The following is a 20,725-nucleotide window of genomic DNA, read 5'->3' as shown; positions in this document are numbered from 1 at the left end:
ATCACAGGAGCCTGGAATCATGACCTGAACTGAAGACAGACACTTAACTGAGTGAGCCACCCAGGTGCCCCCAAAGAGCTTTTCTTGTATCTGCTGCTTCTTAATTGCCTTCAGCTCAAAAGCATCCTGAGGCTAAAGTGGCATATCTTGAGGTGGCAAATTCTGCTAGCCTGGACCACACATGGCTAGTGGTCTTCGTCATGGCAGCCCAAGTTGAAAGTGTTTCCCATCTACCCACACACTTGCCCTAGGGCCTCACAGTCCCCACTCCCTGGGCTGCTTGGGTTCTAGGATGAGGCCAGTTTATATGTTCTCCTATAGTGTTTCGGTCTTCTGGGAGTGAATGGAGCTGGCAAAACAACCACATTCAAGATGCTTACTGGAGACACCACAGTGACCTCTGGTGACGCCACTATAGCAGGCAAGAGGTGAGTGTCCTGCTCTTCCTGTCTCGGGGTGTCTCTCACAGGTCCTGAGTCATGTTCCTGTTCCAGCATAAGGAGACTGAGCATCAGACCCTGTAATAAGGATGATCCTTAGAGCTTGGAAGATCTGGGCAGAGGAGAAGGCCTCCCAGAGAGCATGGTCCAAAATGTACCAGATGTAGACTTTCTGGGAAATTGAATTAAATTGTGATTGTTAAGACATGCCCCCTGTAAGCATGGATTCTTGGAAACTTCTGGGAAGCACTATGTCATGGGTTCTTAGTCTTTTTGAGGTTATAGACTCCTTTAAATGCCTGATGGACATTTGTGCTTTCTTCATAAATATATAGACCATTATTGGGGCACCTGGCTGGCTCATTTAGTAGAGCATGTGACTCTTGATCTTGGGGTTGTGAGTTCAAGCACAACATTGGGTGTAGAGATTACTTAAAAAAAGAAAAAGTCTTAAAAATACACACATACACACACATGCACACACCATTATCCCCCATTATTTCCCTTCATACATTTTCTACATTTTTGCAAAAAGTTCACTTTTTTCCCAGGTTAAGAACCCCTGTGGGGAAATACCCTTTCTCTGGATTGAGTTTTAGATGGGGGTTTGTTTAAGAAACTTCAGGGGCTTTAGTCTGATTTGGCTGTTTTTGCACCAGTGCTTGGCTTTACGAGGCCAAGGAGCCTTTATAAAGGGAAAACTGGCATGTGTCCTTGGATTCTGGAGGGTGCCTGCTGCTCTCCGGAACAAGGTGTGCGTAAACAGACTGGTCCTCTGTGGCACAGGATCAAGAATACGAGGCTACACTGTTTGCCACTTTCCAGCCTGCTCCCTGAACAGCAGAGCTTACAGGCATCAGATGTGCCCAGACAAACACTCTGCCTCAATTTATAAGCAGAGTTAGGCAGTGCTGACTTCTGCTCAGCATGTGCCTGACAGGGACCTCCTTCCCTCACCTGGGACCCATGCTCAGCAACATGGCTGAAGGCCCACTGGACATGGCTCAGACCAGATGACTTTGGTTCCTCGGCCTTCCCCAGTCATCCCTATTGGGTCTAGAGCAAAGGAACAAGCAGGGGTAAAGCCAGGCCATGGCTGAGTCGGTCTCATCTGTAGATCCAGCTTAGCCTGCAACCAAGCAAGTAACTTGACAGGGGTAACAAAAGGAATCTTGGGGGACCAAGGGATAGCAGGCAGGAGGATATAATGAGATTTACCTTAAGACATCAGATGACAGTCCAAGTAAGACACAGCCTGACGCCTAGAAGACAGAAGCTAGATGAAGTGAAAACTGGAACACGGCTGTAAGTTTAAGATGCAGGATTGGGTTCCTCTGGTAGGACAAGCTCCCATGAATTTGAAAAAATACTCTCCTTGCTTCCCTGGATGGCTTTAACTGGTCCAGCCATACCTGCAGTACTTTGTATTATAGTGCGGGGGCTGCGTGGTGACTCTCTGTCCCATCCTGTTGCACCCATCTTCTATTCATAGATCCTAAGCTACAAGGGAAGCAGGGGAGCAGGGAGAGATTAGACCAGATTTGACAGTTTATTTTTTCGTCAAGGCAATGTATTTTCTAGTCAGGGAGAACATTATCAGTCAAGGGGAGTTGATAGAACTCAATTCACTTCCTCTCTGCTCCCTGCCAGTCTCTTGCTCTGGGTACCAATCTGACTGGTTCCCCTTTCATTTACTGTATCTCTGCCAAAACCCCAGATGGAGAAGTTTACTTCCTTAAGGGCGCATGCATCTTCTCTGGTTATGTCCCAGATGTCTGAAAGAGATCAGAAATCACTGGTCATTTTCTTTTCTTTTTCTTTTAAAGATTTATTTACTTTTAGAGAGAGCGTGTGTGTGCACTGAATGGGAGAGGGACAGAGGGCAAGGGAGAGAGAGAGAATCTCAAACAGACTCCCCACTGAGCAAGAAGCCCAATGCAGGCCTTGATCCCAAAATCCATGAAATCATGAACTGAGCCAAAACCACAAGTCAAACACTTAATGGACTGAACCTCCCAGGCACCCCTCACTGGTCATTTTCTAAAGCCTGATCTTCCCTTCATTTTTAAATCCACATATGAGGTGACCCACTCCAAAACTAAAGCTGACTTTGGGTAACAGAGATTCAGGTTATCCTAGAAAGAGAAACTTGGAAAGATCTATTGGATTCAATGCTCAGAATTCCAGAAGTTCATCAGTTTCTAACCAAAGGGCCCCTGCTTTGAATTATAAATGTTTTGCACATTTGTGAAGCAAAGCAGAATAGAAGAGGTAGCTTGTGTATCCCATTACAGAAGCTCTTCAGCCCCAGTTCTGTTGTCACCACCCCGCATCCATTTGAAGAAAACTTGCTAATTGCTTTTTCTTCTTGCAGTATTTTAACCAATATATCTGACGTCCATCAAAATATGGGCTACTGTCCTCAGTTTGATGCAATCGATGACCTGCTTACAGGGCGAGAACATCTTTACCTTTATGCCCGGCTTCGAGGTGTACCAGCAGATGAAATTGAGAGGGTAAAAAATGGTTTCTTGTAGCCACTCAGGAGTTTGGTAATTCCTAAGCCTTTTTCATGAGAGTGAATTTATGGGGATGGGAAAGCTGAAACATGCTGTCCATTCAGCACATGCTTTTTGAGTGTCTACTGTATGCCAAATACTGCTATATTTGGGTGAATAGCAGTAAACAAAACAAGAAAATCCCTGTCTTCCTATCTAACAAAGCAATGTATGTATTTACCCTTGGATTCAGCAATCTCACTTCTGGGAATTTACCCAAAGATACACCCTCCCACAGTGCAAAATACACATACATGCACAGCTTCTTCATCGCATTCGTAGTCACAGAACATTGGGAATTACCTAAATACTCAAGCATAGGAGATTGGTTGACGCATTTATGCTCCATGTACATAAGAAAGTCATACGCAGCTGTTAAACACACACACACACACACACACACACACAGAGAAAATTTCTGTGAAGTGATAGGGAGTTATTTCCTAGAGTTATTGTTAAGTAAAAAAAAGCAAAGGGCTAAAGAACACATGCTGAATTTTACTTTTCTCCCCCACTATTTTCTACTGAAGTATAGTTGACATACAGTGTGACATTAGCCGGAAGGTTATAACATGATTTGACAACTCCATGCGTTATGCTATGCCCTCCAGAGTATAGCTCCCATCTGACACCATGCAATGCTATTGTAACACTATTGCAATGAGAAATTCCACAGCTGGGACAGTATAGGTATAAAATGAGCCTGAAACATCTTATTATGCCAGAAAGTAAAGTGCTTAAAAAAAAAAAAAAAGAGGTATGTCAGAGCTACGCAGGAGCCATCATAAAGGGGCTCCCAGTAGCCAAACGGAGTACAGTTAGAACATCAAAACAATAAACACCATGATAAATTATAAGACATTGGGGGAAACAGAGGAATTCATAACTCTATACTGGTAAATAGATAAATAAGAGAAAAGGGATGGTTCTTACCTACGCACAGGTGCTGAGAGCCAACTAATTAGGGTGGAAGAAATTCTAGAGTTGAAAAATCATTTTGTAGTGATCGTAGTAAAGATTGGATTGCACAAGCATCATTCATGGTTGATAAATCTAGAGGAAGCTTTTTATGAGAAGCAAGATATTTGTAGAGCTTGAAAGTATCTCCTATAGATTGCTTGTTGAGGGAAAAGCATCATAATTTCACAATGAAGAAATTAGACAACACCTTAATTGGGTGATCAGAATTAACATTCCTTATGAGGGGCACTTGGACATGTCCTGACCCTAGAGGTGATACCGTGAGAAGGACACAACACAGGATATTCTGACAGAGGACATATAACCTGAATCTTTTCATGAGAAAACATCAGACAAACTCCAAAGGAACATTCTATTAAAAATATATATATTGGGGCCATACTCTTCAAAGTTATCGAAGTCACAAAAGGCAAAGAGAGACTATGGAAATGTCCCCGATCACAGGAGCTAAGCAGACATGGTGGCTGAGTAATGGACACTAGACTGCTTCCTGTACTGGATAGAAAATAATGCCATAAAGGCCACCATTGGGCCAGCTGGCAAAACTAGACTATGAAGGGCAGATCAGAGGACAGTATCAGAACAATGTTAAATTTAGGGACACTGATAACTGCACTGCAGTTATGTAAGAGTATTTCTGTTCTCAGGAAGTAAACACTGAAGTATTTAGGAATAAAGGGTTATGATATATAACTTACCTTGAATGGCTCTGAAAAAATCATATGTGTGTGTATGTATGTACACGTGCGCACACACATGCATAAGAGGGAGAGAGAAAAAGAGAGTAAAGTGTTTATGAATATTTTTGTATTATTCTTATTTTTAAACATTCCCGTAAGCTGGAAACTATTCCAAGTAAGAAGTTAAAAGTGAAGCTTACATTCTAGTGGGAAGGACAGATAAAAAATAGATAAGTAAGTAAAAATGCAGTACACTTGCAAATGAAAAGTCAGTAGGGGAAAAAGAAAGTAGGGAAGATTTTTAGATAGGGTGGCATAGGGCCAGCATCACAGGGGAAGGGAAGTGACCTCTGAATGAAGACCTAAGGGTGGCATAGGGCCAGCATCACAGGGGAAGGGAAGTGACCTCTGAATGAAGACCTAAGGGAACTGACTGACAGAGGGAGTCACGGGGATGGCTAGGGGAAGAATATTAGTAAGTACAGAAGGCAGAAGCCTGGAAGCTTGTCTCCAAAGACTTCTCTAGTTTTCTTTCTGTGCGCACACTCTCTCCCATAATTTCCATTGATTTTTCTCAAAGCACTTTTATAATCTGTCATTATTTTGATTGTGTGTCATCCCCCACTCCCATCTGTGAGTATGACAGCAAGGCTATGTTCAACATTATTCCAGGGCCTAGTGCAGTACCTGACTCATAGCGGGGGCTCGATAAGTACATATTAGATGCACGAGACTTCAAGTGTGACCCTGTTGAAGGGTGGAAGCAACGCATCTGAGACCCACCAACAGACCCTGGGACTCTTCCACCCTTACCCGTAGTCTGGGACAGTGGGTGAGAAGCACTATCTTGCTCTTTGTAAGGCTGAAGGTCATTTCTCTGGGGGCTGTACCAAGCCACACAGCGATGTAAGGCACAGTATGGAAAGGAGACGTCTGGCCCCTGAAGCCCATGAGCCCCCTGAACCTCCATATGTCAGCCTAGCTGTGGTCTGTCGTCCTAAAGTGAGATCTGGGAGCCTAAGACTTTGAATTGGTGGACGTTCGCTTGTTTTTCTTTTCACAATGGGTTTTCTTCCTCTTCCCTAGGTGGCAAACTGGAGTATTCAGAGCCTGGGCCTGTCTCTCTATGCAGACCGCCTGGTCGGCACCTACAGCGGAGGCAACAAGCGGAAGCTCTCCACAGCCATCGCACTGATGGGCTGCCCGCCTCTGGTGCTGCTGGTGAGGGTCACCAGGACTCGTGGGGATAGATGATCCTAAGGGCTTGAACCAAGAGCTGCACCTCTGTGATTAGGCCAGCAGATTTAGAAAATACAGTGATCTGTTTTCGTCTAGACTATTTCCTGTACTGCTTGTTTTGAGCACATGAGTGTTTGGTTCACAACTCTTGGGGAAAACAGGAGTCATAACATATTCTCACGCTGAGCCCCTGGGAGGTGTCTTGTGGGCCCACAGGCTCATAGCAGGGAAGTTCAGCCCCTCTGGTCAGAAATTACTACTGCTGGAGGACGTCTCTTTGGGATGCAGAGTGGGCAAGAACACTGGCATGGATCAAAGGCTCGCGTGATTCTCACTGGAGCTGCACCACACCCAAGGCCCTTGTGCGGGTGCAGTCAGGGGTTTATGAGGACATGGGCTGCAGGGCTGGGAGGTGACTCATACAAGTCACCTGGGCTATGTCTCGGCCTCCTTGCAAGTGTATGTATAAGGTTGTTGGTTTTTTCATTTTTGAGATAATTCTGCCATTGTCTTAATCTTAACCCATTCGTGGGCTGAAGGGGGTCAATGAATATGCATAATGTCTCTTTACTCTCCTGGTTGATCCCCTGCTTTCCCTACCCAAAGCCTGAATTCCCCAAATCTTGCCCACTTGGGGAGGCACTTTGTGTATTGTCTGCCAGAGAGCAGAACTGCTTAGAGGGGGGCAGCCAAGGAGGGTACAATAACCAGGAGAGGCAGGCTCCAAGCCTAGCTCCCTCCCCTCTCTGCCTCCCCACAGGATGAACCCACCACGGGCATGGACCCCCAGGCACGCCGCATGTTGTGGAACACCATTGTGAGCATCATCAGAGAAGGGAGAGCTGTGGTCCTCACATCCCACAGGCAAGAGATTCCCGGGGGCTGGGGTATAACAGGTGGGCAGACTGGAAGGCTCCGCACCCCCCCGCCCCTGCTTACTTCCTCTCTCCTGCCCCACAGCATGGAAGAATGTGAGGCTCTGTGTACCCGACTGGCCATCATGGTAAAGGGCACCTTTCAGTGTCTGGGCACCATTCAGCACCTCAAGTGCAAGTAAGGATATATGCTGGGGGTCACCTTTGTTACCTTCTTTGGTGATAGAGGGGGTCAACAACGCCCTATGCTCTCTACTGACACTTGGGAGGGTCCTGCTATCCTTATCATGTGGGCAGAAGCATGTGGTCTGGGCATTGTTCCACAATAGCAGACAGAAAAAGCTGCTGTGCTGAAAGAAACTTCTCCAGGTTGGGCTAATTGCCTGCGGTTGAGGAATCCCTGAGTCTCCAGATGGGGTTCTGACTGGCCCGGGATGAGAAAGGATCCCTACCACAGCCTCATTATCCCACCACTTATCCCAACGGATCCAGCACCTATGGCCTATTTAATAAGAACCCATGACCAAGGGCACCTGGGTGACTCAGTGGGTTAAAGCCTCTTGCCTTTGGCTCAGGTCATGATCCCAGGGTCCTGGATTGAGCCCTGCATCAGGCTCTCTGCTCAGAAGGGAGTCTGCTTCTCCCTCTCTCTCTCTTCCTACCTCTCTGCCTACTTGTGATCTCTCTCTGTGTCAAATAAATAAAATCTTAAAAAAAAAAAAAAAAAAGAATCCATGACCAAAATAGGGATCATTAGGAGACCAAATAGCCCGAGAATCAGTTTTCCTTTAAGACATGTTTATGCTTTTGAGTTTGAGAAGTGACCATGAAGTATATGTCAACCAACAATGCCAGTGTTCTTCAGTAGGATTACCCTGTCCCCATAAATTGTAAACTGTCATAAACAATGAATTATTTATAATAGTTTATGTCCCCAAACCACGATTAATCAGCTAAAATAAGGTTATGATAATGATGCCATGCTTCCTTGCATTCTGATACACTTGATAAACTAGGAAGGGTGGATTTGTAGTTATTACTCAGTTATTTAACAAACGCTTTTCAAGAGCCCAGAATATAAAAGTCGCTTTGCTCGTTGGTAAAAAGAACAGTACATAACCTACCTTATCCAGACCAAAATGCTTAGTCTTGTACCCATGGAACTGTTACCCAAGACACATCATCCTTCATATGCATCAGGGCAGATGCGTGATCAAGAGGAAGGTCTAATAGGTTAGCAGCATTTGAGTGACGCTGCACAAATATCTAGGGGGACTGACATCCACCTCAGCATACAAGGTCGCCAGAGCCATAGCAGAGCTTCCTGGGTCCAACGGCAGAAGACATGGATGGATTCCCCATTGTTTTCCCTCTGATCAGTATCCTCATGGTAGAGCAGGTGAGAAGGGAATATCTCCCATGTGGAGGGGCAGTCAGTTTTCCAGAGCTGCAAGGAAAGAGATTTTATTGTAGAGGGGAACAACCCTTGGTCATAGAGAGAGCATTGAGGTAAATTATAACTGACACAGAAGGGGGAAGAGTTGAGGGTCCTGACCCTAGAAGCTCCCACTTGTTCTGGAAATTTCTACAGGGAAGTGCTGCTTCTCAAGTCTTTGTGCCCTCCTGGGGATCTCTTTGAAGAAGGAGGCAGCCTTTCCATTACTGAGTAAATACTAGTTCCAGAGGCCTTTGTGGGCAGGTTGTGATCTCCACAAGGGGCTAAATCCACCTTTGGCTTCAGCAGGTAAATGGGAGGGAAAGGAGCAGGGAGCATCCATGTCTGTAGGAGTTGGACCCAGGAAGCTGTGACACAGGTCTGGTGACTCACTTCACCACACAGACATTTGGACCTCTACAGACTAATACCAGATTATTTTTTCTGGGAACCATCACAGGTTTTTTCCTCCTACTGTTAAACATGCACACAGGTTCTATAGTATGGGCCTATCATCCTCAATATTTTTGATGAATCTATTCCTTATGTTGGAATTGCCTTAGACCCAGCTACTAACAGGCCCGTGCCGGGCTACCCTGCATGTCGCCTAGGTTTGGAGATGGCTACATTGTCACGATGAAGATCAGATCCCCAAAGGAAGACTTGCTTCCCGACCTGAATCCGGTGGAACAGTTTTTCCAGGGGAACTTCCCGGGCAGCGTGCAGCGGGAGCGCCACTACAACATGCTCCAGTTCCAGGTCTCCTCCTCCTCCCTGGCCCGCATCTTCCGGCTGCTCATCTCCCACAAGGACAGCCTGCTCATCGAGGAGTACTCCGTCACGCAGACCACGCTGGACCAGGCAGGTTGCCCGCCGGGCGTGGCAGGGGGCTGCACACAGTCTGGGCTGGAAGCCACATGAGTGCTGGCGCCACACGCCTTTATTTTTCATGCTCTGGTGCCTCCATCCATTAGGGTAAAGCTTGGCAGATCCAAAATGGTTTTCCAACAACATTTTAGTCATCAGCAAATTTCATTGACTTTACATCATCCTTCCCCACTATACTATGATCTTTTTTCATTCTTCCTGGTTGGTGGTAGTGGCTCTTTTTTTTTCCTTTTCAAATCAATGTTATCGATGCTTAATTTTCATACAATCAAATGCACCCATTCATTTCAGTTCAGGGATTTTTGAAAAGCCTGCGTGCTATGAATCAGGGTATTTAATGTGATCACTTTTTTTTCTTATTGTGGCAAAGTACATATAACATAAATAACTATTCTTAAGTGTACAATTCAGTGGCATTGAGTATAGTCACATATTGTGAAATGGATCACCATCTCCAGAAATTTTTATCTTCCCAAACTGAAACTGTATATCCATTAGACAAGAATTCCCCCATTAACCACCTCCCCCAGGCCCTGGTAACTACTGTCCTACTTTCTATTGACTACTACACATACCTTATGTAAGTGGAATCATATAGTATTTGTCCTTTTGTGTCTAGCTTATTTCCCTTAACATAATGTCCTCCAGTTCATTGACATTGTAGCATGTGTCAGAATATTCTTATAAAGGCTGAGTCATATTCCACTCTATGTATATACCATGTTTGTTTATCCATTCACCCATTTGGACATTTGAGTTGTTTCTGGGGGTTACTGTTGTTGCCATTTGGTTTGTTTTGAATAAACATCCTTAAGGCAGCTTAATAAAGCAGTGGGAATAGGCAAGTCTCCATATACCCTTTGAGGAGCTGGCTCACCGGTACCTTTTTGCCAGCAGATGAAGGCTGGAGCAGGAATCATAGCCATAGCGCACATTGAATAAAGAACAGAAAATAGGGGAGATCGGACTCCTCCTTCTGTTTTTGCTTTTTTTGTTTTCAGTTTCTTTAGAGGTTTAGGAGGATGCTGCTAGCTGAGAATCTACCTGGAGTCCTTTGAATCTTCCCGTGGGAATTCCTTTGACTCAGCGCAGAATTCTAAGAAACGAGCCTATCCTGGGCATGGGTGGCTAGGCTTTGTGGGTGGGCCACCCGCCCCTCCTGCAGGACAGAGCTGCTCTAGCAGGGCCATACATTAACTGTAGAATACAGACAGAAAGTGGGTGGGTGGATGGGTCAAGGATACCATTTTTCTGGGAACATCTACCTACTCTTGCTCTCCTACTCTTGTCTCCAGGTATTTGTGAATTTTGCTAAACAGCAGACTGAAATTCATGACCTCCCTTTGCACCCTCGAGCCGCTGGAGCCAGCCGACAAGCCAAGGTACTCCTGCTCTTATTTCACAGTCCACTGTCTGAGGCGGATCCTCAGCTCAGGGACTGGTACGCTGGGTCTGAGGGACCCCAAGGTCCAGATATGCCTCCCACAGAGAGTTCCCCCCCATACCACATCCCCACCACAGTCCTGCTGCTCCCCACCACTTCTGTGCTGAGGGACTGTTCAGTCAGTGGTTGTGGAGGTTCCTGTTATAATCAAGAAGCTGTCTAGGTGGTGTGGGACGGCATTTTTGAGAACTTTCCCACATGCTTTTCTTATAGTGAAAAGACTTGGTTTTAGAAATATGAAGCAGGGGGGGCCCTGGGTGGCTCAGTGGGTTAAAGCCTCTGCCTTTGGCTCAGGTCGTGATCCCAGGGTCCTGGGATCGAGCCCTGCATCGGTCTCTCTGCTCGGAGGGGAGACTGCTTCCCTTCCTGCCTCTCTGCCTACTTGTGATCTCTGTCAAATAAATAAAATCTTTTTAAAAAAGAGATTTAGAAATATGAAGCAGGGAAAATAGGAGAGAGTATTACAGTGTTTGGATTGTTAGGATACTTGATATTTATGTTTTTGGCTGTATATTTGAGTTTAAAGGAAGGAAATTAACTGGCACTTCACTTCAATGGTGGACATATTTGGTTAGAGAAAAGATTATTGTCTGTTTTAGGAAGAGGACTTGTTGTTCTGTATAAAAATATCAAGGGGTGCCTTGCTGACTCAATTGGTGGAGCATTCTATTCTTGATCGTGTCGTTGTGAGTTCAAGCCCCACACTGGGTATAGAGATTACTTTAAAAATTAATTGATTTTAAAAAATCTCAAGGTGGTGAAGGAAGAAGCAATAGGAAATGTGTATCCTGGCCTGTGATAATTCTTGGGATAGGTGCTTCCAAGATCCGTCCCTGGCATTGTGCTCCATGTAAGGAGCATATCTACTCCACCCCAGTTCCCCAGAAAGAGAGCACTAGAGAAAGCACTGGAAGAAGCACTGTCCGAGCACCTTGGCTTATACCAGAGAATTTTTTAAAAATTTTGTAAGTAGGCTTCAGGACCAATATGGGCTTGAATTCATGACCCTGAGATTGAGGGTCACATACTCTACTGGCTGAACCAGCCTGGTGCCAAAGCTTGGGATTTTAAAGGGACAGATTAATTCAGCTATTCTGTCCAAAATTGCATAGAGAATAAAATCAAAGCATTTCTCCAATAAGCATTAATGTACAAAATCTTACTTCCTAGCAAGTTCTCATTCCTTCCACCAGTTTCTTTTTATTTTCTCAGTTTCAATGTTTCACCCCATTTTATTTTTTAAATAAGTTTGAGACCTGTTAAGTATTTGACTTATATTTTTTATCCAACAAAAGAACTAAACACTTATGGGCTTTTTGCGCACTTCTTAAAATTGTATAACCTTATTTCTGAACTTACTCCATAAGAAGTTTTAAGTGATCTCTTATCTACACTTGATATTATTAAATCACCCAATTTCACATTTAGACATTTCTAAACCAAAGAATTCATAGGACAAGTTTTCAGTTTCAACACGTATAGGTATACATGCCATATGGTGATTTGTTCCAGAATAAAGTTATAATAAAGGACTCTACTCCTAGATTCTAGATGACATCAGTTATATAGAATAATAGATGCTGTATTTATACTCAGTTTAGATACTGAGTATAAATAGAATGTAGATACTTACATTCTTCTAGTAAGTCTGGAAAAGTTTAAAATAATCTATTTGGAATAATGGAATTCAAATTCTATTTTTGAAGCATAAAGACAACACTGGAACTTTGCCCAAAAGAGGTAGATGATAATGATTGTAAATAGAATTTATGAAATGAAGAGACAGTAAACATCCTGAAATTACCTACTTCCAAAAAACATGATGGACAGACTTTTGGCCAGTGCTAATTTGTCTTACTATATCGATTCAGGTTTTATTAAAACTCTGTTGTCTCTTCAAGGGTGAACCTAAGTGTTATATAGAATAGTGAAGCCTTATTCAGGATACTATTCACTCATGAATCACCCCGTACTAGCTGCACTGCTTTGACAATGCAGAACCTAAAGTATCTTTTCCAAATAGCTTAGCAAAAGGTATCTTCCTTTATATATAGCAGTGAGACTTGTTTTGTATAATTGCTCCTTAGTATAATCACATTTGAAAACTTAAATGTACTCTACTATTTTAGATATGTTCCTTTATAGCTGAACCTCCCACCAGTTTCTTAATTGCAAAAAACCTCACAAATCTTACCACTGGTTGAAACACTCCTTTTCAAGGCCATGCTTGCAATGAATTTTTCCCCTTCCTCTTGACTAGTAGAGATCTAAAAGCTACTTGGCAAGGTTAACCTTGTATCCCATCTCCCTAGAGGACCCAGAAATGCCTAAGCAAAGGCACCTGTCCAGAGAATGACAGTTCTTCTAAGATTTTCTAGGCACTCTTCCTCATTTGCAAATCTGATACTTAGTGTTTATACCTCTAGAAAATTATTCTTGGAAAGCCATTTGCAGTTATGAGCCTCTTATAACTCACTGGGTAGCAGAAGTGTTTCCTAGAACTAACAGTGGTCTCCCCACCCAAACCTGGTATATTCTCTCTCAGAGGGCTAAGACCAAGTCATCTCTGGTCCAGGTAAGGGGCACTGATGGCCTGTGATCTGCGGCATTTAATTCCAAACTTTTCCCCCTTATTGGATGTGACCAATTTTCTATGTTGTTTGTCACATTTTAGTATAAAAATATTACAATAGAAAACCTACTGCAACACCTTTATTAAATTGGTATATTTTTACAATAAATTTGTGATTCAAACTCTAACTCTGACTTAATGACATACTACCTTTACAAAGGTTAGAGAGAATTCCCTTGTATAATGTTGTATGTAAATAAATGTCATGAAACAGATAGTAATTACAGTCTTGTTTACATTATACCACTTTAAAATAGTTTCCCCTAACGTCTCTTACAAACAAGAAAAAGGTTGTTTCTCTCAGTAATTTATAGAAAACATTCACAGCCTGCCTCCAAATACATGTGGCAGTGCAGCTACAGAAGTTCAGCCTCTGGTGGCTTTCCATCCCCACTCGTGAATGAGGGCTACCACCAGCATTGCATTATCTAGAGAGCAGTGTGTCTGGTTAGCAAGAATGCTTTGAATTCTTGAGGGACTCAGAACTGGAAAATATCCTTTGGGATGAGGTTTGTGGAATGTCACAGTCTTTTATGGAAATGAGTGACGGTCAAGGTTTCAATAGATAACTAGGTGATAGATGATCGGTCAACTTAGAAACATCCTAAATGGGCTTATAAATTAGTGACCATCATGTTTGTTTTCCAGAAGCAGGAACAACTCAGATAAGCTTCTGGCCCTTAGCCTTTTTTTGACTGCAATTTTATTATTTTTTAAGATTTTATTTACTTATTTGAAAGAAAGAGAGAGAGACAGAGTGAGAGAGCAGGTCAGAGGGAGAATCAGACTCCCCATTGGGGCTGGGAGCCTGATGTGGGACTCGATCCCAGGACTCTAGGCTCATGACCTGAGCCAAAGGCAGTCGCTTAACCAACTGAGCCACCCAGGTGCCCCTGCAATTTTATTTTTTAATTGAAGTGTCATTAACATGCTGTACTATATTAGTTTCAAATATACAACATAAATTATTGTAAAAATGTAATGATTTGACAATTCTATGCATTACCAAATGCTCACTATAGTCACCATACAACATTGTTACAACATTACTGACTATATTCCTTATGTTATACTTCTCATCCCTATGGTTTACTTATTTTACAACTGGAAGTTTGTATGTCTTTATCTCCTTTACCCATTTCATCCACCCTCCCACCCCTCCCCCTCTGGCAACCACCAGGTTATTCTCTGAATTTATGAGTCTGTTTCTGGTTTGTTTATATGTTTTGATTTTTAGATTCCACATATAAATGAAATCACATGGTATTTGTCTTTTTGTCACATGGTATTTACTTCACTTAGCATAATACCCTCTGTGTCCATCCACGTTGTCTTGAATGGCAGAATTTCATTCTTTTATGACTGAATAATATTGCATTGTATATATGTGTCACATCTTTTTTTCTTTAGTATTTTTATTTGGGTATAGTTGACACACAATGTTACATTAGTTTTAGGTGTACAATATAATGATTCAGCTTCCCTATACTTTATGCTATGCTCACCACAGTACACCACGTCTTTATCCATTATCTATCAGTGGACACTTGGGTTGCTTCTATATCTCGGCTATTGTAAATAATGCTGCAAAAAAAAAAAATAGAATGCATGTATCCCTTTAATTAGTGTTTTTGTTTTCTTTGGGTAAATACCCAGAAGTAGAATTACTGGATCAAATGGTATTCCTGTTTTCTACAGTGTTTTCCAGAGTGGTTGCACCAATTTCTATTCCCCTAGAACAGTGCACGAGGGTTCCATTTTCCCCATATCCTCACCAACACTTATTGTTTCTTGTCTTTTTGATACTATCCATTTTGACTAGTGTGAGGTGATATCTCATAGTGGGTTCAGTTTGCATTTCCCTCATGATTAGTGATATTGAGCATTTTGCATGTTTCTGTTAGCCATTTCTTTGGAAAAATATCTATTCGGGTACTCTGCATATTTTTAATTTATTAATTTATTTTAATCCATTATTATCATTATTATTAAGTAGTCTCCATGCCCACGTGGAGCCCAATGTGGTGCTTAAATTCACAACACTGAGATCAAGACCTCAACTGAGACCAAGGGTTGGAGTTTAACCGACTGAGCCACCCAGGCACCCCCTAGTCTGTTTTTGAATTGGATTTTTTTGGTTTTGGGGTGTTGAGCCTGATCCTTATTTATTGTTAAAGAGTTTTCATGTATAATTTCTAGCCTTATCAATTCATTTCTGAAGTACCTGCAGTTTTGCCTGGGATCTTTGCCCCACCTCAAAGCATGTTCTTAGCCCTTAATACTAGGTTAATTGTCTTCTCAAGAGCTTGTGTGATTTTTAAGCTAGATAATTGATAAACCACATTTTGTCTGAATGTAGGCAGACCTACATTTAACCCCCCTTCCTGACACTCCTCCCATCCCCCACAACTGGTACAGGAATTCAGCCTTCTAACTGGAGACCTTGTCTCTCTAGTTAGAAAGGTGTCCCCTTCTTCAGGAGCTGGATATAATGCTTGAGTTTTGATCTGGAGCCTGCTGTCCTAAACCCTAGCTCCAATTTCTCCCACCCTTCCATGCCCTCATCAGATTTTTGTGCTTCCCAGGAGCCACCTCTTTGGAAACTACACAAAGGGAATTCTGTACCTCATGAATGGCCTAAATTATGACTTCTTGGCTTATAAGACAGGAAGATCATGGTAACATTTTTAGGCTAAAAAACAAACAGAAAGATACCATGACAGCCTTTGGGAACTGTACGGAGAGCATAGAGTCCCTCAAAGAGGCAAGCATGTGCACACAGATGGCATGAGCTTTTATAATGTCTACACATAAGAGGTCATCTGGTCCAAGCTTTTCACAGACAAGGAAACAAGCATTGCTCATAACCTTGGTGATCTGACAGAATCCCAGGATGCTCCACTGAGCTTCCTTCAGCAATTGACAGCTGTTTAACTTTGAAAATTTAAAAGCTGATATGCCATCTCTTCACAAAACCAAGATGACAAGAGTCCATCTGATCTCTTTCCACAGGTCTGATCTCCATACTACTCATTCCCTATAGCTGGAGAGAAACTCTGGACAGCTGGGAAGGCAGGAGACTTTGCCATATGGTCATCTGATTGGACCGGCTTATCCGCAGAAACAAACCCAAGCAGGCCATACCGCAAACTCTGAAGGGGACTCTTTCCAAGAGCAACCACAACTGACCTCCTCACCTGAAACACCTGATGAGGAAACTGACCCAGCCAAATGAATGCAAAAACCCTTCTAATCCAGCCCATCCTACTAGTAGCTCTAACTCCATATCACACTCACTTGCAGTGGATCTGCTGTCCTGTGTGTGTGTGTGTGTGTGTGTGTGTGTTATTTTTAAGGAGAAAATAAAGTACAAATGTACTTATCACAGACCGTTTGAATCCCCTCATCTCCCTGGTGTGCCCCATCTGGTATTTAGACATCCTTTGTGTGGGTGTAGCTTCCTGTCATGGCGTGAGCTTCTGTGAGCACTACTACCACAGAAGTGCTAGTCATGGCAAGGTTCTGCAACGCTGGGGTGGATGTGAATGGCCTGGTCCTGATGTTCCATGTCAAGTCTTCTTTGTAGGGTTTGAAGAAAACGCCCAACTGGCAATGCACGTAAACATTATCCATTGTCAAAGGGTATTAGCCAAATCTAGGTTTCATGACTGTTTGCCCAGCTTATTTGAGTGCCTACCTCATAGGTATAATTAGGACAGGAGACAAAGAGGCAAGAACAAGTGAGCGTGGATGCTTGGTTGGACATGAGATCCAACTTGTCTCTGTAACTGTTTACAGATGTCATATAATACTGTGCCATTTCCACGGTGCTGACGTGTGCATCTTCTGCAGGGGTGTCAGGGAGTAGTGTGGCTCATGAGACATCTAATTATTTGCAGAAAAGCTCACAAAGAATCAGAACATAATCATTTTAAACCAAACCATTTTGGGGGCACCTGTGTGAGGGAGGGGGACATAAGCACTCGTTCGTGGTGGGCTGTGGTTATTTTAGGAAGGCTTCTAGGACTGGAAAGAGTCAGGTATGGGGGAAATTCCACACTGCCTTGGGAAGGGAAGCTCACTTTAGCTGTCTGTCTCTACCACACCTGGGCTCTCCAATGGCAATGTCTGTGTCATTTTTAACATTTTCCCCAGCTCCTGACACACAAGAAACACTCAACAACTACTTGCCAAACTGAACACTATAAAAACCCAGCAAAGAAAAGTATATGGAAAAGAAGTAGGTCCAGGAACATGATACCTCAAAAAGCTAAAGACAGCAGCAAAGGATGGGTAGAGCAACAGGGATGCTGTGTTTAAAAAATAAATAAATAAATACCAATCACAAAACACAAGCAGGAAAAATAATCAAGGAGGAGGAGGCATGTCCACACTTCATTTGGGTTTGAGGAGAATTCACGTTGGCAATGTGGTTCAGATCTCCTGAGAATGTGTTACTCTATTGAAACGTCTCCCAGTCTGGTTGAATAAGGGAGATTTACCAAGAAGAAGAAGAGAAAATGGAGAGTCAGTTCAGAAAACAAGACCACTCAGGAGATATTCCAGGAATATGACTTGTCAAATCTTCTCAGGTTCCAATTCTTTGGGGAGCTCAAGATTTTGGAATAGTGGGAATCTAAAAAGAATCTCTTTCACTGTGAGTAAAAGACTCATGGAAAGCTTCATTTGTGCCTGCTATGATGACTCTTCTAAAGAGACAGTAAGGGGAAAGTGGGGCAGACGTCAAGCTTTGGATTTGAAAGATTCTTTGTGACACACTGGGTACTTTCCCAGAGACCAGTAAAGACAGAGTTCTGTCCCAGCAGGGCTGCAAAGCTTAAATAGAAAAGAAGATGTTCCCTAGAAATATGACAGTGTCACGTGGGTGGGACAGCTGTTTCAGGCACCGGAAAGACTTTGCCCACAGGCCTCAAGCTATGTGAGACTTGGTTTCCTCAATGTGGTAATTCAGTGCCTCAGCAGATCCTGAGATAATAGTTTATGACTCCTGATGTTCACAGGGCAGAATTACAACATTTCGTCCTAGGTGGTTGTCTAGTTGGGGAAAGCTTAGGTACTAAAAGTTTCAGATTCATAGAACCACAGGTTTGTAGAACTACAGAATACCTCCATGCACAAAAACTAAGCCCTATCTAATTTTTCTGTTTTGTACTGTTTTATTGGAAAAGGAAACCAAATCCAAAAGATTAAATTACTTGGCTGGCCCTGCAGCTTTCCCCATAGGCCCCACTCTGGTCCTTCTCCAGTTAGTTCACTCTCATGTCTAATGAGACAAAGTCTGCTTATAGGGCCTGTGTGGACCTCTTTCCTGGGTCATAGGTAATCCTTGATCATGTGGGCTCATGTCTATACATGGCACATGAGGTCTCTTAAGGAAAGCAAGAAAGGGAGGTGAGCCATGGGGCAGCTGGCTCTGTGGCAGCATAGCCCAATGCGGAGCTCCATGGAAACCAACAAGTCAGAATTTGAATCTGCATCATCATGAAGGTCACTATTTAGTAGTTTGTTAGCTTCACTGATATTCTTAAAGAACTGAGATATATATGGCATGGGGTCTCCTAAAATGTCCTCTCCTCGGAGCCTTTCCCAAAGCTCACCATGACACACTCTCAGCTTTCTGGGCTGATGCTTGCTATTAGGGTTCCCATCTTGTGGCACTTTGCCTAAACTCTTGATCTTGTACATTTGTAACATTCATAAGGAATCACAGCTTATGTCACCATAGTCTTGGGTCATGGTGAGTTTCAGGAAGCACGTTTCATCTTCAAAACCCAGCACAGAAAGCACCTGGTCAGACAGCATTCAGAGCACCCAGCTGAGTAGCGGTGCTCTGTTTGTTTTCCATCAGAGCCTGGCATTCTGTTTGTTCTTGAATGATACTGACTGCTGCCAGAGAAGCAAAGGGGTAACAGAGAAGAGAAAGAGGAAAGTGGGGGCAGAAGAGGAACAGAAAAAATTTACTGGTCCTTTTTCTGGGAATTAAGTTGCAGAGAAGATACAGCCTCTATCTCCATGGTGTTAACGTTCTCAAGCAGGGATCAGCACACTTGCTGTAAAGATAGTTGACATTTTCCACTTTACATGTCATACAGTCTTATACAATTTGAAACCCTCAGCTTGGCCATTGTAGCACAGAAACTGCCCTAGACAGGACCTAATGGAATGGCTGAGGCTGTTTTGGCCGCAGGCCAAATTCCATTCCAATGAGTAAGCAGAGTTAGGGTTAGAGGGACGGCAAAAGCAGCTCCGGACACCTATTAGGGACCCCAACCTCCTGTCGCCTTTCCCCCCGCAAACTGAGCAAAGATAATTCTTAGGATGGAGAATGGGGATCATTTTTGAGCTCAGAAACTATCATCTTAGATCTCCAGTCTTGACTGATGCTCCAAAATACAAGATAATCCTTATGGCTAACAACCAACAGCAGCCAGCCCACAGGAAGGTGTCGCTGCATTTGGCTTCTCACCTGCTTCACATCCACTGCATCTCATGCAATAAGATATCAATTCCTGCATAAAGCAGCCTCTAAGGGACCAGCTCCAAATATCCATGTTTGTCTCCTCAGCTGATGAAGAAGCTCTGCAGAAACAAAATCGCATGGTCAACCGATTGACGACTTTTTAAATTTGAGCTCTCAGGCAAAAATTTAAGGGAAGAGCCAGGAAATCTGCATATATTTTTAGTTCCCTCTTTGGAGCAAGTTTCCCTTTCTTGGAGTACCATGTGCTATTTACCACTATAAAGCTAAAAGCCTTGAGAACTACAGAATGCTAAGCAATTATAAGGTAACTTTATACTTGTTTAAAATTTTAATTATCATCACTTGCTGAGATTCTGACCTGATGTGTTTTCCTCTACTTATAGGCATGACTTTTCTCCCCATCCTGAGGCTCAAAATCTCAGAGTCACCCTCCTTCTCCTCCTCCTTCACACTCTGCATTTGGCCAGGTGCCAAGATGCAGCATCCAAGGTCACTAAGTAATTCCCGGTTGTCCCTCTTATTTTGCTTTTATCACTGTCCCTTCTCCACTACCTTTACTACCTTGCACCTGGGTGATGTTCCAGCTTCTAACTGGGCTGGACTGTCTTCTCTCCTACCCATTGATTCTGTACTCTGCTTCCTAAAATTGAGCTCTTGAATTGTTCAGTAATCATTACTGAGCAGCTATTTTGAAACAGGCACTGTGCTAATTACTGGGAAATAAACACAAAGCTTCAGCACCCCTTTCGTTGGGAAGTTGTCCCAAAAATAGATCAGTTCAGTGCAGTAGGGAAAGAGTGCCATAGACTGAATGTTTATTTCCCCTCAAACTTCATGGGATGAAATCTAACCCCCAATGAGATAGTATTTGGAGGTAGTGGGGCCTTTGGGAAGTGGTTAGATCATGAAGGTAGAACCCTCATGAATGGGATTAGTGCCCTTATAAAAGAGACCCTGGAGAGCACCCACTACCCTTCCGGCATTGTATGGTTACAGGAAAAAAGCAGCAGTCTATGAACCAGGAAGCGGGCCTTCACCAGACACCGTATCT

The 20,725-nt window shown here is 43.2% G+C and overlaps 1 protein-coding gene and 1 long non-coding RNA gene across 2 annotated transcripts in view; one reads left to right on the top strand and one right to left on the bottom strand.

Annotated features, from left to right (window-relative positions):
- ABCA4 (ATP binding cassette subfamily A member 4) overlaps positions 1 to 16,431 on the top strand; it is a 124,117-nt gene extending 107,686 nt beyond the window's left edge. The window contains exons 43-50 of the mRNA XM_044238716.1: positions 322 to 428; positions 2,815 to 2,956; positions 5,746 to 5,880; positions 6,659 to 6,762; positions 6,859 to 6,951; positions 8,820 to 9,069; positions 10,392 to 10,478; positions 16,185 to 16,431. Coding sequence (XP_044094651.1) covers positions 322 to 428; positions 2,815 to 2,956; positions 5,746 to 5,880; positions 6,659 to 6,762; positions 6,859 to 6,951; positions 8,820 to 9,069; positions 10,392 to 10,478; positions 16,185 to 16,190 — 924 coding nt within the window. The 3' untranslated portion in view covers positions 16,191 to 16,431. The remainder of the gene's footprint in view (positions 1 to 321; positions 429 to 2,814; positions 2,957 to 5,745; positions 5,881 to 6,658; positions 6,763 to 6,858; positions 6,952 to 8,819; positions 9,070 to 10,391; positions 10,479 to 16,184) is intronic.
- LOC122900213 lies at positions 3,644 to 5,469 on the bottom strand. The gene is made up of 3 exons (XR_006383201.1): positions 5,459 to 5,469; positions 4,860 to 4,862; positions 3,644 to 3,891 (listed from the first exon to the last, which is right to left on the bottom strand). It is a non-coding gene; the product is annotated as an uncharacterized LOC122900213 (long non-coding RNA).
- Positions 16,432 to 20,725: the final 4,294 nt, after the last annotated feature.

This window comes from Neovison vison, chromosome 2, assembly GCF_020171115.1.
Source record: "Neovison vison isolate M4711 chromosome 2, ASM_NN_V1, whole genome shotgun sequence".
NCBI classification, from domain to species: domain Eukaryota; kingdom Metazoa; phylum Chordata; class Mammalia; order Carnivora; family Mustelidae; genus Neogale; species Neogale vison.
This window is presented reverse-complemented; position numbering and strand designations above follow the sequence as displayed.